General features: G+C 44.4%; 2 protein-coding genes across 2 annotated transcripts; one reads left to right on the forward strand and one right to left on the reverse strand.

Moving 5' to 3' along the window:
- Positions 1-917: 917 nt before the first annotated feature.
- On the reverse strand, positions 918-11,420 carry slc13a3 (solute carrier family 13 member 3; the record flags this gene model as incomplete). The annotated part of the gene is made up of 13 exons (XM_080015261.1): positions 918-1,100; positions 1,208-1,345; positions 2,944-3,105; positions 3,251-3,363; positions 4,218-4,315; positions 4,463-4,567; positions 4,685-4,777; positions 5,037-5,162; positions 5,272-5,451; positions 5,555-5,615; positions 6,486-6,661; positions 6,778-7,043; positions 11,313-11,420. 13 exons carry the CDS (start codon positions 11,418-11,420, stop codon positions 918-920), a joined length of 1,809 nt encoding a protein of 602 aa, XP_079871387.1.
- Positions 11,421-14,078: 2,658 nt separating this feature from the next.
- On the forward strand, positions 14,079-18,269 carry mc3r (melanocortin 3 receptor; the record flags this gene model as incomplete). Its single annotated transcript, XM_080015262.1, is given in 7 exon segments — positions 14,079-14,202; positions 14,205-14,436; positions 14,438-14,531; positions 14,535-14,696; positions 14,698-14,923; positions 17,698-17,823; positions 18,142-18,269. Coding segments are annotated over 7 exon segments (1,092 nt in total).
- Between the last annotated feature and the right edge of the window lie 78 nt (positions 18,270-18,347).

The raw sequence follows: 18,347 nt of genomic DNA on the forward strand, positions 1-18,347 counted from the left end.
TTAACATGTGTAACATGAGATGATATTTCCCCTTTCTTTTAATTGCCTTTTTTTTTTTTTTTTTTTTTTTAAGATATCTTCGAAACCCTTCCATAATCACAATGGGCACAAAGAAACGACTGTCCGGGTGTGTGCGAGTGAGCCCCACGATTTATAGTCCGACACTTCCACACGGTGTGACCTGCGCTCTGACCCCACTCGCACTGAGTAACCATCACAAGTCAACCATTATGGGCCGCCTTGTGACTTCACAGAATTGACAACCGCACCGCTGAGACACCACCCAACACAGACGGGAAGGAATTTACAACCTTGCCTTGCCAAAGATGTAAAAAAAAAAAAAAAAAAAAAAAAAAAGAACCCACAGTACCTGTCCAGATTAATGGGCTACTACAGTTTCCATTGTGCGATGGAAAGAATAGTATTGTTTTTTCTTCTTCACAATGAACAGTTGCTTTAAGCACATTTGCACGTGACCGCAGGAAGGTATACATGAAACGATGAGACAAAAAGCGCGTTAAAATGACAATCGATTTGTGATCAAATTAAAACATTTATTGGTTTTGATTCTCCCTCTTTTTTTTTCTTCCCCCAAGGAAATAATTCACAAAGCTGTAACTATGGACAGTCAGTTCTAGCAGGTGTCAGCCGCACTAATAATGCACCCCAATAGGTACGCTTTAGGTTTTTTTTTTTAATATCTCATGTTGACGATAAAAACAAATAAACAAACAGATCAAATAAAATAAAATAAACCCCTTTGAGTTTTTCTGTGAATATTAGGAGTTGAGCTGGTGGGCCGCAGCAATTTCAGTACTCGGGAAGAAGAAGACGCGACTCGTTCGAGTGTTAGCGCAATTTAAGTCGTTCCTATACTTCCTTTTTCCGTCCCCGTTTTTTGGGATCCAGATGGGTCCTCAGAGAGTTGAGTTGAGCGGCGGGAGAGAGGGGATGCGTACGGCAGTGACGGTGCTGGACATGTTGGCGGGGAATGCCCACTCGGGGTAGATGTCCAAGTGGAACATGGCCCTGCCCCACGTGTTTATGGCCAGAGAGACCGACAGAATCCCCAGGATGTTCATGACAAAGCCGGTTTTCACCTGGAGGTTTGGAATGGGGATGGAAACACGTTAAGGTTTGTCATTTAATTGAATGGTACTTTCTTTCATTTTTTTTTTTTTTCTTTTTGTCCGTGCGATGAGCTCACCATGTCCTTGACCAGGAGATGCCCGGAAGCGAAGGCGATGGAGTTGGGCGGCGTGGAGACGGGAAGCATGAAGGCAAATGAGCATCCGATCGTCGCCGGTACCATGAAATACAGAGGATTCACCGACACGTGCATGGCCTGCAGAGGCCAAAAAATCAGTCAGTGATATTTCAGTGCTATCCATGCAATTCTCCGTTGAAAATTATCCGCTATTCCAGGCACCCATCATAATCAAATAATGTAGAGATAATTAGTGACCAACAACTCTACAAATACTGTGTCTGTGTGTGGTGTATACTGTATGTACCCATTGGAAGACCTCAGCAAACTAAACAAAGAAGAAGAAGATCAGGGGATGTATAATCATCATTTCAGCTTTCTTATCTAGGTGCATATGGTTTTAGAGTATTCTTTTTAGATACATGGGTGAGATGATGATTGATGGAAGACCACAGGACAGTTATCAAACAGTAACTGTGTCTACCATTTTTATGGTGTTCCATTGGATATTTCTCTCTGTAAAGGTTATTTCAAGTTCAAGTTCAAGTTCAAGTTCAAGAGCTTATTTTTCAAATACATATACATCCGGTCATTCATATATGCAGTGAAATGTCATGACACCCGGTGATTACGCACAATAAGCTCTATAAGCTGTAAAAATACTAATAATACTAAAATGTGCGTAATCGATGAGGTGCTTTACGTTGTGGTGTGAGGGTGGTGCGGTTGAAGCAACCTGTTGCTCGCAAGAGCAATCGACGAGCGACAGGTAAATCACCCATCCCACACACACACACACAGGGAGTGCCTCTGTCATGACAATGTTCCATCTGCTCCCGACTTGTTCCATCTTGCCCCCTCTCTCCAATAAACTGGTGTGTTTGCAACACCTCTGCCTGTGTCTCTGTGTCTCTGTGTCGGAGGGCCCTGAAAACGCTGCTCGGGTGGCGCGTGGCAGGTGGATCCGCTACATACGTGTTGAGTGAAGGACACGATACGCCATAAATTGTTCCATTATGCAGAGGTAAAATTCCAGTGAGCAAGACCCCGCCCCTGTCGCTCACTCTGCCTAAAGTAAATCAAGTGGTAACAATGCTTAATATCTGATTGGACTCAATAGTTTGATCAACTGATACATTCACTGCAACTGAAGGGTGTTTATTTAAGACTGACCCTGTAAACAGCTACCATGAGAGAATCTCCCCTCTGTGCCAAAATCTTTAAAGAGTTGTGGACTTTGCACTACATTTCTTTCCACTCATCAAGTGACGACCCACAACACGTTTCACAAGGCATTATAAGAGCGTTATACTGCATTATGATACAGCTATATATCTATCTCTATGTAGTTTAAGACAAATGTTGTGTCTTTACATACAACATATTACATACAATATTAATGGCAGTTTACAATCAGCATCCGGACAACTTCATCCTAGAAAGGAGATTGTATCTATATGCAGGGGTGCAATATAATGATCCTTGGGATATCCATGGGGGGTTCCCACTACCTATGGGCTTGGTGTGTAAACAATTCAGATAAAGGTGACTGAGAATAGTATCAACGTGGCTTTCTGTTATCTCTTGTCTGAACATCTTCTGCATTTCCTGCGCGAGTACGTGGTGATGTTCTCCTCGAGCTCGACAATGTCAAGCTCACTTGTATTCTCACCGAGACTGGAGGGTTCATTTATTATAGTATCGGAATTGAATTTCCGCCCACACCACGCTCTTACCAGTTCAGCAATCACCGGTAAGAATATGATGATGGTGGCGGTGTTGCTGGCAAATTCGGTGAAACAGGCCAGGAAGGCCGTGATCAGCATCACAGCGGCAGCAGGAGGGACCTGGGCCAGGGGCTGGAGATGACCCCCAAGCCACGAGGCCAGACCAGACTCCTACAAAAACCATGAAAACATGAAACATGCCAACTCATACAAGCTCGGCGCAGCGGAACGGCAGTATCACAGTATAACTTTCAGCATTGTCTGTTTTTTTTGTGCTTCATTCATTTCGTTCCTGTCCCGTGTTTACGACGTTTACCTCACATCCTTTAGCCATAGCAAAACCTCCACCGAGCAAAAGAATGATGTTCCACGGAACGCAGTCCTGGGCTTTCTTCCAAGATAAGAGCGGGGCATAAGGAGTATTTGACGCTGAGGAGGAAAAGTGGTGACTTTTTAGAGGTTTGAATGGATTGGATGATTAAAAGAGAGATAGTCAATGTCAATGGACGTTATGCTTACGTATATGTTGTGTAAGAGCAGGTTCTAGAAAAAGCCATTACATACTGTAAATAGGCCTTTCCAATCTGTATAGGGAGCAATGGCTTCGATATCGCCATTTGTGGAGAATAAGTGTCATGAAAGCTCAAAAAAAAAAGTGAATCTTATCTTATCTCTTATCTTAAAAATGTGCACGCTGTCTGAGAAGGAAGAATGACCCCGGCTGTTTGTTTATTTTTTCCCCCGGTGTCCAAGTCCAGTGGATTGTTTGACCAGCTGAACATAGTGCACATTGTCACACGAGATACACACACACACACACACACACACACACACACACACACACACACACATACACACACACACACACACACACACACACACACACACACACACACACACACACACACACACACACACACACACACACAAACACAAACCAGCAGAAAACGACGTGTGGCAACATATTTTTAAGAGATTAATGTAATCACACAAACAGAGGGGCTACAGTCTCACTTCACTCAGACTCTCTAATCCACATCATTAACATTCCTCATCATATTGAGTCAGTTGCACCGGCTGCAATACACATTTGTGACCAAATGTATGCAAATTTACACCAAATTTTCACTGTATCAGTTGATTAAACAGAAAAGATATGAGAAAGAACGTGCGTGGGGTTTCTTTGTCCCCTACAGCTTAACCCCTTTTGCACTCTTATACGCATGCTAATGTAGACTTTCGAGAGCGGAGCTTTAGTCAAGTTTGCCTTTTCTCACACTGACCCTGTGGGTTGAACCACCAGCTGAGTGATGGTTTCTGGGAGGGGAAGAAAAACAGGATCGACACGATGATCACGCCGGTGACGGCATCAGAAACATACCTGTCGCAGTGAAACAGTGTGTGGTGGTTCGTTGGGGCAGAAAAACAAAGAGAAATCTGAATATACTGTACACACAGGGGCTGTCGTCAAGTATTCAAAATGGGAAAAGGGTTGATGTGTTACTATAACTGAGCGGGCATCGCTTACCCTTTGGTAAAGAATGCAGACCAGCCGGTGACAAATTTGGGATCTCTCGTGAACAGCAGAATGGCGAAAAGTATAAAAAAGAAAGATATCGCTCCCTCTGCAAAACTAAGGGGGAGGGGGGAAGTAAAGTCGATGTCAGTGAACGGCTCGGCAGGGGGCAGATGGGCGTAAACATTCACCCTCCACCGCCCGGGGGTTTGGGAGACATACACGGGCGCTCACTTCATGGGCCCGAGTTTTCGGTAGTCCTCGTCTATCACGGCTTGGGCCCTGGCCTCGGCCTGCGCTCTCTGGTCCTGCCGCTTCACACACAGGCTGCAAGAAGGAAGGAATCGCACAGGGACAGGGAAGAACACGTGTCAGACTTAAAAACCACTCCCCGAGCGGAAAACAGCCTGGATTCCTGCTTAAAATTCCTGCTTGAAGACAAAACAGGCTCTGGACGGGCAAGTAAAATGAGCAAAATGGATAATGCACCCCCAATACAAGATCCACCCCACAATGGTTTTCAATAGATATTGTTAAAGATGATCTCAGATATACTATTAAAAGATGTCTGACATCAGCTCAGTACCGTGTGTTCAGTCCCCCGTAGAGGAACGCGATCCATATCCATCCCAAAAAGAGGAACAAAACCATGAGGGGGAAGGCAAACGCAAACCATGAGCCAAAATTGATGATGTCGCAGTCGGGAAAGTAGCTGTGAAACAACAAGGGGTTTAGTCTCTCTTATCTTTCAAACTGCGTCGCAACAATAAGACCACGGAGACCGGCGATTTTTTTTTTTCTCCCGCCGCCGCCCCCACCACCTTTTGAGTTGTCCGATGAGGATGAGGTTGGGCGCGGTGCCCGTCAGCGTGGCCGTGCCCCCGATGCTGGCGGCGTAAGGGATGCAGATCAGGAAACCCTTCCACACCTTCATCTGGTACTCGGCCTCGGTGTGAATTTCCTCCGCTGTCCTCCCATCGCCATGGTCTGCTCCATCCAGCCTTTTGGGGTTTTTTTTTTTGGGGGGGGGGGGGGCAACAGAATTTGAATGAGTTTCGTGTTCGCAGAGGAATATGCGTCTTTGTTTATGCTTTTTTTTCTCACCCTTCCATCGAAAGCATCTGTTTTTCAGAGGGCAGTGTGTCCAGTTTCACATTGGATTGGCCTGACAGAGGCAAAAGTCAAACACAAGTCAGGTGAAGCCGAAACGGTAAAAATGCTATTTTTAAGTCAATACACAAGCTATATTTCCAGTTCTTAAAGTCCCTGTAAAGTGAATTCAGTGATTTGTTTCTAAACACGCCATTGCACGTTAGAAAGTAATTGCTGAAAACGTGTGAAAAGACTGAACGATGTTGTACTGAATTGTGGAGTTGGACCGTTAAACCTGCCTGGCCCCGCCCACGAACGCTATACAAACACAGGGTCGGACTCGGAGCATCAGAGGTGGAAAAAGCTGAGCTAACATTGGGAAAAAACACAGTTTTATTCCAAACTGTCCTTACACCAGCTTACACCGTGCTCCAATGTAAATGTTTGACGCGATTAACACGATTGGGGCGTGGTTTCAGCGTCTTTAGCGGCCCCCAGCATCTCTGAGCAGAGGGAACTGCCTTTTTTGAAACCTAATACTTGGCCAATTCTTTTAATCATTTCAATTCGGCTGGGTGGTTAATAACACATTTTTCGGTGGTGTGAGAAACTCAGAAAACATAAAAAAATGTGTTTTACAGTGACTTTAAGGGATGTCGGAGGACCTTTGAAACGTAATACATGACTCCGAAGCGAGCTCACATCATTAATCAATCACCACAAGAATATTGACTAACTTTGCGTGACAGACTCAATGTGTCGGAAAAACTTGTTGTACAAAGTTCACATGGCGAGTTAGGTATTAAAGCCAGATGATCTATTAGTATTCGGAAGATGTATACAGTGCTTCAGTCATAGTTGGATAGATCTATAGTATGATGCAACTTTGGAATATTCCTATTCCAAGTTATTGAGTCCTTGGAGGAAAGACCATACACGGTACCATTGGTATCGTTCTCTGGGTCCTTTATGGACTTGCAATTCCGTTTCAGTGTCTCCAGGTCGCCAAACAGGCTCTCGAGGATGGCGTTGGCGATGGGAAGCATCATGGCCGTAGTAGCAGTGTTGCTGAGCCACATGGACAGAAAGGATGAGGTAAACATCATTCCCATTATGAGCCTGGAGGCAGAAGATGGGGAAGAAAGTCATCAAGTAGCTTTAGTTTTTAGGATAATGGAGAAGCTGTACCAGTAGTTCCAATAGTCTTTGAGGTGTTTTTGTTTTTTTTTTCTCACCAGGCCGGCTTCACTCCGACAATCTTAAGAACCTTCAAGGCTATTCGGCGGTGCAAGCCCCATTCCTCGATAGCGGACGCCATCACAAGACCGCTGAGGAAGAGAAAATTGGTGTCCAGGAAGTACTGGGGGCACACCTTTTTGGATGGAAGGATTCCCATGGTTGGAAAGAGGCAGACAGGGAGCATGGCAGTGACGGCCAGAGGGAGGGCCTCCGTGCACCAAAATATCGCCATGAGCAGCACCACATAGAGACATTTTCCCTCCTGAAAAATATCCCACACAGGGTTGTGAATGATCCGTCTGTGATCTGCGCTTCGGTGAAAGAGCACAGGCCGTCATGGGAAAAAAAATCTCACAATTAAAGCACACGATTCACGGTCAACTCATGCGTTATGATCCGTACAATGCTGCGAAGGTGAAATGTTAAAATGCAACCTCAAACTCTCCATTCATTCAAAGCCGCACGTGTGTTGGTTCGAGTGTGTCTGAGAAACATTTAAAAAGAAAGTGGAAGCGAAAGAGACTGAGAGAGTGAAAGAGAGTCGTGCGCACGGAAATGTTCATCTAGGTACAATCCAAATGTCCAGAAATTTGTATAAATAATTGCACAGACCTCCATTAAACTGAGACCTATTCATCGAAACATGAAATGACATTTCTGATGAGGACCTTGATGTTTATTTTTAAAAACAGAATCATGGTGGGTGGTGAGTCAGACGTTTAGTATGATTGCAGCGTGTAATTTTGATTTGGCTGTCAACGAGGAACGGCATCCCTGTGCGCGTAGTGGGTAATATCACCGAAAAATAGATATATAAACGAAAGCTTCATTCAAGTGAAAGATAGGTTTTTGACATATTCTATAAAGGGGGACCAAGCTATATAGAACTTCTCCCGAGACCCTCCCACCGAAAACCTAACCTTTTCTTGTTTTAGAGAGGTCATCCCCTGGTCACCAAGGGAATTTAAAATAGGTGCCCCAGAAGTTTTTTAAGTCTTTGACACGGCCACTACATGTGTCTGAGAGTAGCAGGGGTTTGTGGCATCTGGGGCATTGAGGACCAGAAGGTTATGCACCGAATCCACTGGGGGGAGTGGGAGGGAATGATGGGAAATATGCCCCGGCAAAGCTCCGGACCTGCGAGTATCTAAAGAAGTGTGACCTGGGGAGATTATTGTCGTTACATATGTGCTCAAATATAGTAAATGTATTATCAATAAGCAAGTCAGAGAGAATAACAAGACCATGTATGAATTGATTCCAGATCCTAATCATTTTTTTTACATTGGGATTTGTAAGGTGGGTTCCTAAATTCAGAGGCAGTGGAGACGTCAGAAACAACATACTGCAGGGGAAGTCGGGAGGGTGGCCTGCAAGCTCCATGGATGACCAATTTGGACCTTCTTTGTCGGAGAACGTGTAAATCCAACAAGGGAATTAAGATATATGTGCTGCCCAGTAGCGATGTAAGAAGTTGGATACGCCTAGTCCACCGTCTGGTTTTATCTTCCCAAATACACCTACCGTATTCGTGGATTCGATTTGTTCCGTATAAATATCGATATGTATTTGTCCAACCATTAAAAGATTTTGGTCGAAAAGGGGATCATAAATACAAATATAAGAATTTTTGGAATATAGTAATTTTTACAGAATTCATGCGTTCGTTCTGCTAAAGAAATAGGCAGACCCGACCTCCGTGCTAGATCTAGTGTGGTGCGGTCTAGTAATGGGGTAAAGTTGTGTTTAAAGAGTGTTGTAAATGTATGGGTTACACGTATCCCCAGATATGTGAAGCACTTTAATTCCACTTTAAATGGAAACTGGTCATATTTTGCTCTCTCATCCTGCCTGACAAAAGGGAAAAGTAAGCTCTTTGTCAGATTTAATTTATAACCCAAATTCTCTGAGAACCTCAAGTCAGTGAGGTATGGTAAACGTCTGGATTCTCAATACAGAGGGGTAAATTGTCTGTATAGAGGAATACCTTTTGGATGGTTTCTCTCCTCATCACTCGGAGAATTCGATCATCAGAGCGTAGAGCTATTGCTCGGGGCTCGGGGGCTAAATCAAATAACAACGGGGATAGACAGCACCCTTGACTCTCTGCGGAGGGAAGTAGCTCGAGGCTGTATTATTTGTGCGGACAGAGGCTTTGGGTGCTGAATATAAGATTTTCATCCAGGAGCAGAAAAATTGGGCCAAACCCGAATTTATTTAGTACTGCAAAGCCCCACGCAATCCTATCAAACGCCTTTTCGGCATCTAGGGAAATAATGACTTCAGGCTGGCAGGTGGAGTGTTCTGAGTTCAACAGGACAGAAATTGTGGCCTGAATGACTGTGGTCTGGGGTAGCACCTTGTTAGTGAGGATGTCATCGTACATCAGTTTAAGAAGGGATACAACGACAGAACCCATGGGAAAATACCCTACAGAATTCAATGGGGACTCCGTCAGGCCCTGGGGCCTTCCCACTCCCAGTTTGATTGCTTGATTGATTGCTGATCTTGTCAGTGAATATTGGGCTGTCATTTGTGCTGCGCTCACCTGGATCAAGGCTGATCCAGTTCAAATATTGAGCATATCTAGGAATGACTGTGTAAGAGAGGCCGTTGTCGATAGTTAATGACCTTCGGATCAAATATTGTTACAGGGTATCTGAACCTGTCCATATTTCTGTTATGGCAATCCTGGTTGCCGACTATCTGATTTGGTGAGCTAGATGCCTCCCGGCTTTTTCACTGTGTGCGTGTAACACTTGTTTTGACTTCAGCAGCAGCTTTTCGGTTTGTGTAGTGGAAAGGTGGTCGAATTCAGACTGGAGAAGCATTTTCTCTGTATACACATTCGGATTTGGAGAAGCAGTATATCTGTTGTCTGTATCTAAGATGAGCTGTGACAATTTTATTTGTTTGTTTTCATAGGCTGTATATGATATTATTTGAGCCCTTAAATAGGCCGACATGGACTCAAACCGTGCATTTAGAGATTCCTGGGGTGTTTAATTTGTGTCGAGAGGAATTTCTTGAATATACTACAAGATAGAAGCAGAGGGTCGCGGCGCCAAGTGCGTTGAGCCACATCGTTATCTGGGAACTTTATATCTCGCTGAACTTGGCAAATATCTGAAATGACTATGCTATGGTATTGGGTTCTGGATACATGGGGATGCAGAATTTCATCTTTCAAATACAAATCGATGTGTACTGGAGAGAAGTGCTGTTTAGCAATGGCTTTTGTTGTTTCTCCTCCAGGGGTGAGATGGATTGTAGGATTGTGAAAAATGGTTTAATTATAGTGGCTATTTGTTTAAGGAACTAAATAGTCTGGGATTAGATCCGTCAAGCTGCGGGTGCAGGACAGGTGTGTTATATAGTTTAATCACAACGATGATATGGCGACCATTTATATTGGATATAATATTTGTGGTGTCGAATGGAATGCCCTCCTTTATAAGAATAGCTGCCCCCCCTTGCCTTATCATTCACTTTAGAATGGAAATATTGGCCAATCCATTTGTACTTAAGTGTAGAATGGTGGTCGGATTTTCGGTGGGTCTCCTGCAGTAACACCACATCCGGGTTGAATAACTTTAAATGGGCAAATACTCTGCTATGCTGCCTTAAGTGGATTATTGATACCTTTTATATTCCAACTGATAACGGTTGTGGAGCCAGGTGTCTTTTGGGTTGCCCTAGTTACAGGAATCTAGCTTTACTGGTGATGATGGTGACAATCATAGCAGAAGCACGGAAACAGTGTAAAAGAGCTTTATAGACATATAAAGAAAAACGGATAAAACAAAAACAACACTTATCCCCTTTCTGTAACATTGGAGACAATCTGTCTATTTGATGTCAGGTTGTTATTACAAAATAATAATGAAAAGTCACTGAAAAAGTGAAAAGTGTCATTAGATTCCTCAGCATTTTTACAAATATAATAAAGGCTCCACAAATTATAAATTTGATTTAAACGCAATAATGTCAAGTAAGTACAGTATTTTTTAATCTCGACCTGTTCTGTGTGCACCTCACACAAAAAACCCGAAGGTCCGAGGGAATTGAACGCACCGTGGAAAAAAAGACGCTGCGAATCGGCCTCATCGTTTGTCCATACTTTCAATTTCGGTTTATATTACAATACTGTACTGAATAGCACATACTGTACTGCCCACTAGCACTGGGTTTTTTCCCCCCAACATTGTGATATTTTATAAACACGGTGGGGGAAGAAATAAAAAAATCTAATGAACTTAAAAAAAAAGTTTTTTTAAAAATGTATGTAAACAAAATAAAATAAAATAAAATAAAATAAAATTAAATTAAATTAAATTAAATTAAATTAAATTAAATTAAATTAAATTAAAAATAAAATAAAATAAAATGTATCCAAATTGAATATGACGCATTAAGGGAGTAAAGAGGATTTCCCCATAATAATCGAGTGGGTAATACACTTTTTGTTTGCAGAGTTGTGCAAAGAAAAGTGGTGAAACTTCAACATATTGTAAAATAAAGATGAACTTACCTTCTCGGGGAGGACAAAGAGTAAAGGCAGGAAAGTTAGAGGAGTAAGGACGATGATCAGCGGTTTGCGGACGCACCACAGTTTCCTGGACAACGCTGATATTTCCATTTTTCCAACGTGAGAAAACACCTCAGACTGCCTTGTGGACTCTTATCCCTTTATCCCAGGTCTCTCAAGTCCCCAGTTGTTGCGGGGACTCCAGAGAAGCTTAACCACATGTTTACAGGTTAACTCCTACGAATTGCTGGGAGGGATGGTCCGTGTCCAACCAGGAAAAAAAACAAAACAGCAGGGGATGAAAGGACATGGCAGCAAAAAAGAAAAAATAAAGTCAATACTGAATTTCCATTTTAAAGGCTTTTTCTATCTCTCCCAAATCTCCTCTCAATACTCCACTTATGATTAAAGAAATAAATGTGAAAAACTTAATAGGTAATATAAACAACCAGGGGCTCCAAATAGATTAAATGAGAGGGTATTGATGATCAGTTACTTAGTGGAAAAGGAATCACAACATAAAATTTAATTCATGAAAGGTTTGATCTGAAAAGTGAACTGTCAGACAGCTTTTCATTGTCAAGACCCAGTGGATTTTGAAATTTACATAATAGGATGTACTCTGCATGTTTTCTGGCCCTGGGACGTGGTTTGCAGATAGGTGCCCCTGAGACACAAATTATTCCTTTCAGTCGAGCATTTTGAACGCAGGACACGCCCTTCTGTCACTCAAACAGCCAAGCGTGAACTACGGAAACCTAAACGATGGAAACTATGGCTACTGTGATTCCTATTGCAGGAACTCCCACCCAAAGGTCCTAAATGACTATAGGCCTGAAGCCCTGACCTCCCTGATTATGTAGATCCTTTGAAAGGAGGGAACTCCTGGAGAAAACTCATCTCCTTCTTGATCCTCTTCAATTTGCATACTGAGCTGTACCACTGAACTCAGTGAGCTCCACCCTATCCTCACACATCTGGAGGCCAACAAGACTCTGTTGGGATCCTGCCTTGCCTTGGCTCGGCTTCCTCTGTCTGCTATGGGTCCATCTGTCTCCCTCTAGCCCTCTCTGGCTCCCTCTGTCTATAGGTCCCTGTGCCACTCTCTAGCTCCCTCTGTCTGTCTGGTATCACATCCCTGTCACCTCATACCTGTCCCCAGTTAGTAATCTCACCACCTGTCTTCACCTTCCTCCTCACTCCTTTTGTATTTAACCTGGTCCCCATTTACTCTTTTTTTGTCTGATCGTCGCTTGTGTTCGTGCATGTGTTCCTACATGTTTCCGTGTGTGTGTGTGTGTGTGTGTGTGTGTGTGTGCGCGCCTCTAACGCTCGGTCCTGATTCCCTGCCTGCTCCTGGTTCCTGGGCCCCGATTCCCTGTCGGCTCCTGGGCCCCGATTCCCTGTCGGCTCCTGGGCCCCAATTCCCTGTCGGCTCCTGGGCCCCTTCTGTTGCCTGTTCTTGATTCCCTGTCTGTCTACACATTAAACCCCTGTACCAACTCCCAAAATCGTGTGTGCCCTGTATTTGGGTTCACTTGACCATATCCCTTACAGACTCATCCCAAGGACCCCGTTTGTGGACTTATCATCAGCTTTTAATACTATTCAGCCCCCAACTGTTTGTGGACCCAGAGGACCCGGATGGTGAGGGCCAATGAGAGCTGGTCAGGGGAGGTCTCTTCATCCCAGGGGTGTGTCCTCTCCTCTCCCCTACTCTACATCTTGTACACAGACGATTGCTGAGGTCAGTATGACAACCGGCACATCCTGAAGTTCGCTGACGACTCGGTTGTTGTCAGCCTTCTTCAGAATCATGTATCCGGTCACTGCCCGATGATGGAATACCTTTTTAGATGATGTAAGAGCTCTCTTTCTTGAACTCAAGGTGTGTAATATATTAGATGTTCATGGAAATGACCAACGCATACTTAAAAAAAAGTTCATTCTTTATTCAAGGATTTGAGCAGCAGCACCAGCGGAGCAAAAAGTTTTTAAAATCTGCTCTAGAGTTAGCAATATGTTACTCGATCGTGGGTAAAAGTATTGATGGCATTAATTGTTCAAGTATGAGTAAAAGGTAGAATTCCAGAAAAATTAATGGATAGGCGTGGGGGTTAAACCCCTTTTTGCAGCAGCGACCTAAGCAAGCTTAGGGTAAAATTGATAAACACAACTACGGGTAAACCTGCAAAAAACCAGGGTAGGTGACTAAAATTTTCTATCCTGTGAAAAGTGATGAAGAGAGATACTGATAGGCGTAAAATAATCCTACCTAATCGTGCATTTGCTAAATTGATTGTTTACACTGAATAAGAAAGAGCAGTTGCATAACTGTAGCTCGAATAATACAAAGAGATTGTTTTTCAGTGCTAGAAAGGTGAGAACAGCAGTTACAGATAAATGCCCTGAGACTTACACACAGGACATAGGTGAACAGCTTTGACAATTAAGGATATTCAATATGAAAATAGATTGAAATTCATATATTAAAGGGGGGGTTAAAGGGACGAGACATTGGTGGCAAATTTACAGACCGAAAGATGGAGATGGACAGACATTTTGTAAATGCAACGTATATGTGCAGACTTGGGGTTGGGGCTCCAGCAGAGGGTCATCGGAGGATCCGCAGAGACATGCACGCCTAGGTTGGGTTCTCTCCTCTCTGGGGAGCCAGCACCGGAAGATCACGCATTCCACAGAAGCTCAGGTGTCCCTGACTGGCTGCTTAAAATCATCTCCAAAGTTCCCCTCTAAAACCTGCACCTGATGAACAACACCTACCGGCACCCGCTGGAGAGGAACCGTCATCTCAATGACACCGGGGAGCCGGCCGAATCTGAGGGGTCACCACAGAACGGCACGTCACCTGCCTTCTGCGAGCAGGTCCAGATCCCACGGGCTGCTTCCTAGTGCTGGGGGTCGTCAGCCTCCTGGAGAATATCTTGGTCATTGCCGCAGTGCTGAGGAACAAGAGCCTCCACTCCCCCATGTACTTCTTTCTGTGCGGCCTTGCTGCTGCCGTCATGCTGGTGGTTGTATCCAACTCTCTGGAGACCTTGGTCATCGCTGTCCTCAACAGCCATCTCGAGGACGTCTTTGGCTCCATGATCTGCATCTCCTTGGTCCTACCACAGAATCGTGACTGTCCAGAGAGCTCTGTTGGCCATTGGGGGCATCTGGCTAAGCTGTGCTGTCTGCGGTACGGTCTTCATAGTCTACTAGGAAAGCAAGACGGCCCTTGTATGCCTCATCACCTTGTTTTTCAGCATGCTGGGGATTATGGCAACGCTCCACTTCCACATTTTTCTGCTGGCAAGACTGCACATCGAGCGTATTGCTGCCCTCCCTGCAGAGGATGTTCTGCGCCAGTGGACCTCTACGAAGGGGGGCCATCACCATTCTCCTGGGGATCTTTGTCTGCTGCTGGGCCCCATTTTTCCTCCATCGCATCCTCCTCATTGCGTGTCCCAACAACCCCTACTGCGTGTGTTACATCTCCCACATGAATGCCTACCTGGTTCTCATCCTGTGCAACTCTGTGATCGACCCCATCATCTACGCCTTCCGTAGTCTCAAGATGTGGAAAACATTCAATGAAATCCTCTGCCTCAGTAGTGGATGCATTTCTGTATTGTAAATACTAAGGAAGTTGTGAATGCAATTATTTGGCAAAAAAAAAATCTCAACCATTAAACAGATTTTTCATCTCGAAACAACTTTGCTCATTCTACATGTTGTATTTCCAATATATAGAATACACATAAAATACAGGGATTGTGATATGTGCGTGTTCTTGTGTGGCAGGTAATTCTACTTTTTGAAAATTTAGAGGTTACTTTTTGTGATGACCTGTATTTTGGCTCACAGACCGAAAACTGTTAATTTGTAGAATTATCTGAGAGCCTTGACAAACGATTACAAAAAGAAAAGTTTTCGTTGCTCCATAACTCATTTCAGATCAGTGGCTCAACTTGTGAAAAATAAAAATCATTTTGTTCAGATGCTCGAAGTGCTGTTGGTTCAATGTCAACTCTATCTATCAAAAAAAATTAAAGCACCATTTCCAGAGAAAGGAGAGGGGCTTCCATTTAAAAATAGTGTGTAGCTACAAATTTTTATCGCATGTTTGATGTGTAAAACTCAAACAGCTATATTATACCCCAAAAAGCTAAAATGTGTGGGTGTGTGTACACATACAATATGTAGCTTTTTTTTTTTTACAAATCTCATGCATTGAAAAACAATTGCTGATCTTTTAGATGCTATTAAAAGATCATCAATTACTGTCCTACTGCATGGATATTGCCCTGAGCTGCAGGTCCTTTTGTTCTCTATATAATTACATAAAGAACTAATTATTCACCTTTCAAAATACCCAAGTATTTGATTGTGAAGGTATTCATTATTTGTTATTTATTCATAATCTATTATTTTGGTTTAATTATACAAAGAAATACCCAAGGCTGTTGAGCTAATTAGGGAGATGGGTAGAGGCTCCTATTATGTATTGAAGATCTAAGAGGGGGGATTTGGTGTTGTCTACATTAACGCCACCAGGTGGTGGTCTGTGCACAGTTTTTGATTTAATCAGCCTACACTGTGTTTGGCTCACATGATCCCAAGATAATGGTTTTAAATCAATAGCAGAAGAAGTCAGTGATCCATTTAGTTAAATTTATTTATTTATAATCTGCAATGATGAAGATGGGAACCGGTGGGTGGGGTCACTTTGATTAGTGGATTGTTTTCGATGCCATCTTCCCTCAGCAGGACGTCATGTGAACACGCCCTGCTGCCTGAACCCATTAGGCCTCCTGTCTGCAGAGCATGCAGCCCTCCTGACCTGCACCACAACTTTAATTTGTGGAACATATCGTACACACCAGAAGCAATTTTATTTATTTATTTTTACTTGGCAGATGAACTTCTCAAAAAGACAAAAAATTGTGTTCTGGCCATGTGATTCGTGCTGTATGACATCCGATAATATTGTACATGGAAAATGCTTTTAATTTAACTATATGAGACATCTCCACATGAACTTAACCCTAAACAAATTCCTGGTACCTATATGTAAATGTCCCTGGTGGAGCTGATTCTGATTCTGAACTTGTACTTTAACCTTTGTACTTAAATGCATGTAATCATTAAGTTTTATTAGCAGAACGGAGCCGTGGGAATGCATTCTTATCGCTATCCTGCGTCCCAGCTGATTAGCATAAAGTTGAACTCCACTCAACTTTTACGCTCACACCAGAATCTATTTTATTGTCACACATGCAGCAACAAAACAGACAAAAGTGACAGATTTTACTTCATTTCAAACTCAAGTTCTTACCAAATGCCTGAAGCTGTCTCCAGACGGCTCCACTGAATTAGGCTGAAAGCCCCTTAATACCAATCAAGTCTCAACTCGGCCTGACAAGCTGTGATTGGGCCGCTCGGGCACCCATCATAAGGTGGGCCCAGTATATATACGAGGTCACCGCCTGTCATACTTCCTCTTTGCTAATTCAGCTCTCCGCTGCTGGAAGCAAGCCCTCTGTTATGGAAAGAAAGAAAGAAAGAAAGAAAGAAAGAAAGAAAGAAAGGAAAAGAATGAAAATATTTATGTCTGCTGCAGACTTGAAAACATGTGCAGGCTGGGGCGCGCACATGACCCGAAGGGATACCTACCGATTGTGCGTCTGCTGTGTCGGCTAGTACATGCGGAAGCGGCGCTGTCGGACCAATTCTTTTTGTGTCGACTTCTCAAGTCTGCTGCTGGAAGTCATCCTCCATCGGGCCGACATCTTCGGTTCCCTCCAAGTGGTCCCCGTACTGCTGAAAGGCCAAAGATGGATTGGCTCTTTCATCCTCGGGCCTTGTTTCGAGGCCACGTTCTCCCACGTCTCAGGATCTCCATCAGCATCCATGCTTAGTGGATCAGGAAGAGTTAGTTGCGCACCAGGAGTTGCGAGGCTTCTACGCAGCCCAGTGGGGTTCAAAGGTGGAGGGGGAAGGAGAAGAGCCAGGTGAGGATGCACAACCTGTCTTACAAACCGTCCCAAGGGCCTTTTCACCAGGAGCTGTTACACCTCCTTGAGCGAGCTGTGGTAAAACTGGGGATCCTGTTGGCAGACCCCAAGCCTGCTGCTCCCTCCATGGTGTCCGGGGCACATTTTAAGGAGGCTGGGGATCGGCCTCCCCGCCGGCATCCCCCCTGGGTGCTAGAGGATTTCTCTATGGAGATGAGGACGTCATGGGGTGCTCCTCAAAAGATGTCCTCCCCTATCCAGGCGTTCAGCCAGTAGTCGACCCTTAACACCGAGCTGGACTTGGGATACCTGGCGATGCCCCCCAGAGGAATTGGTAGCTGCCCACCTGTGCCCTTCCTTTACCCAAGCGTCTCAGCTCCTGTCCAAGGCATGTAGGCAGACGCTTAATCTGGCAGAGAAATCCTACAAGGTCGCGGAGCAGGCTGCGGTACTGCTTAATAATGTCTACCTGCTGCAGCAGACCAGGGTCCTACGTGAGCTTCAGGGGAAGGCCACCCCAGAAAAGTATGTGGAACTGCAAGGCCAACGACTTCTGACTCACGATGACCAAGGGTACAGGGGGGACGGAGGTCGTGTGATGGGTTTTTTGGTGGTGACGCAGCGCCACCTATGGCTGAACCTATCTTAGATTTCTGAAAAGGAGAAGACCAGGCTTCTGGATGCTCCGGTGAGGTGAGAGCCAATTCCGGTTCATATTGGGCTCCACGACCCACAAGTTTTAGCGGCAGCAGAATTAGTTGGTGGCATTTAGGATCTTTATGCCCTAATGGACCCGGTGGTCATGTTGCAAGGCCTGGCAGATCCCGGACTCATTGCTGGAGCAGTTAGGATCCAAACGGCCTCCAAGATTGTCAAGGGCACAGAGCAGGCCGGCTCCGATCCTAGGAGACGTCCCAGCCTCCCCCTGCTGATGGGATGAAGGGCTTGAACAGGAATCCTTCCTGTCGTCCCCAGCAGCAGCAGGCTTCTGCGGTGAGGGGCAGGAAGGTGCGGAAGA

Source organism: Zeus faber (assembly GCF_960531495.2).
Source record: "Zeus faber genome assembly, chromosome: 15".
NCBI classification, from domain to species: Eukaryota; Metazoa; Chordata; class Actinopteri; order Zeiformes; family Zeidae; genus Zeus; species Zeus faber.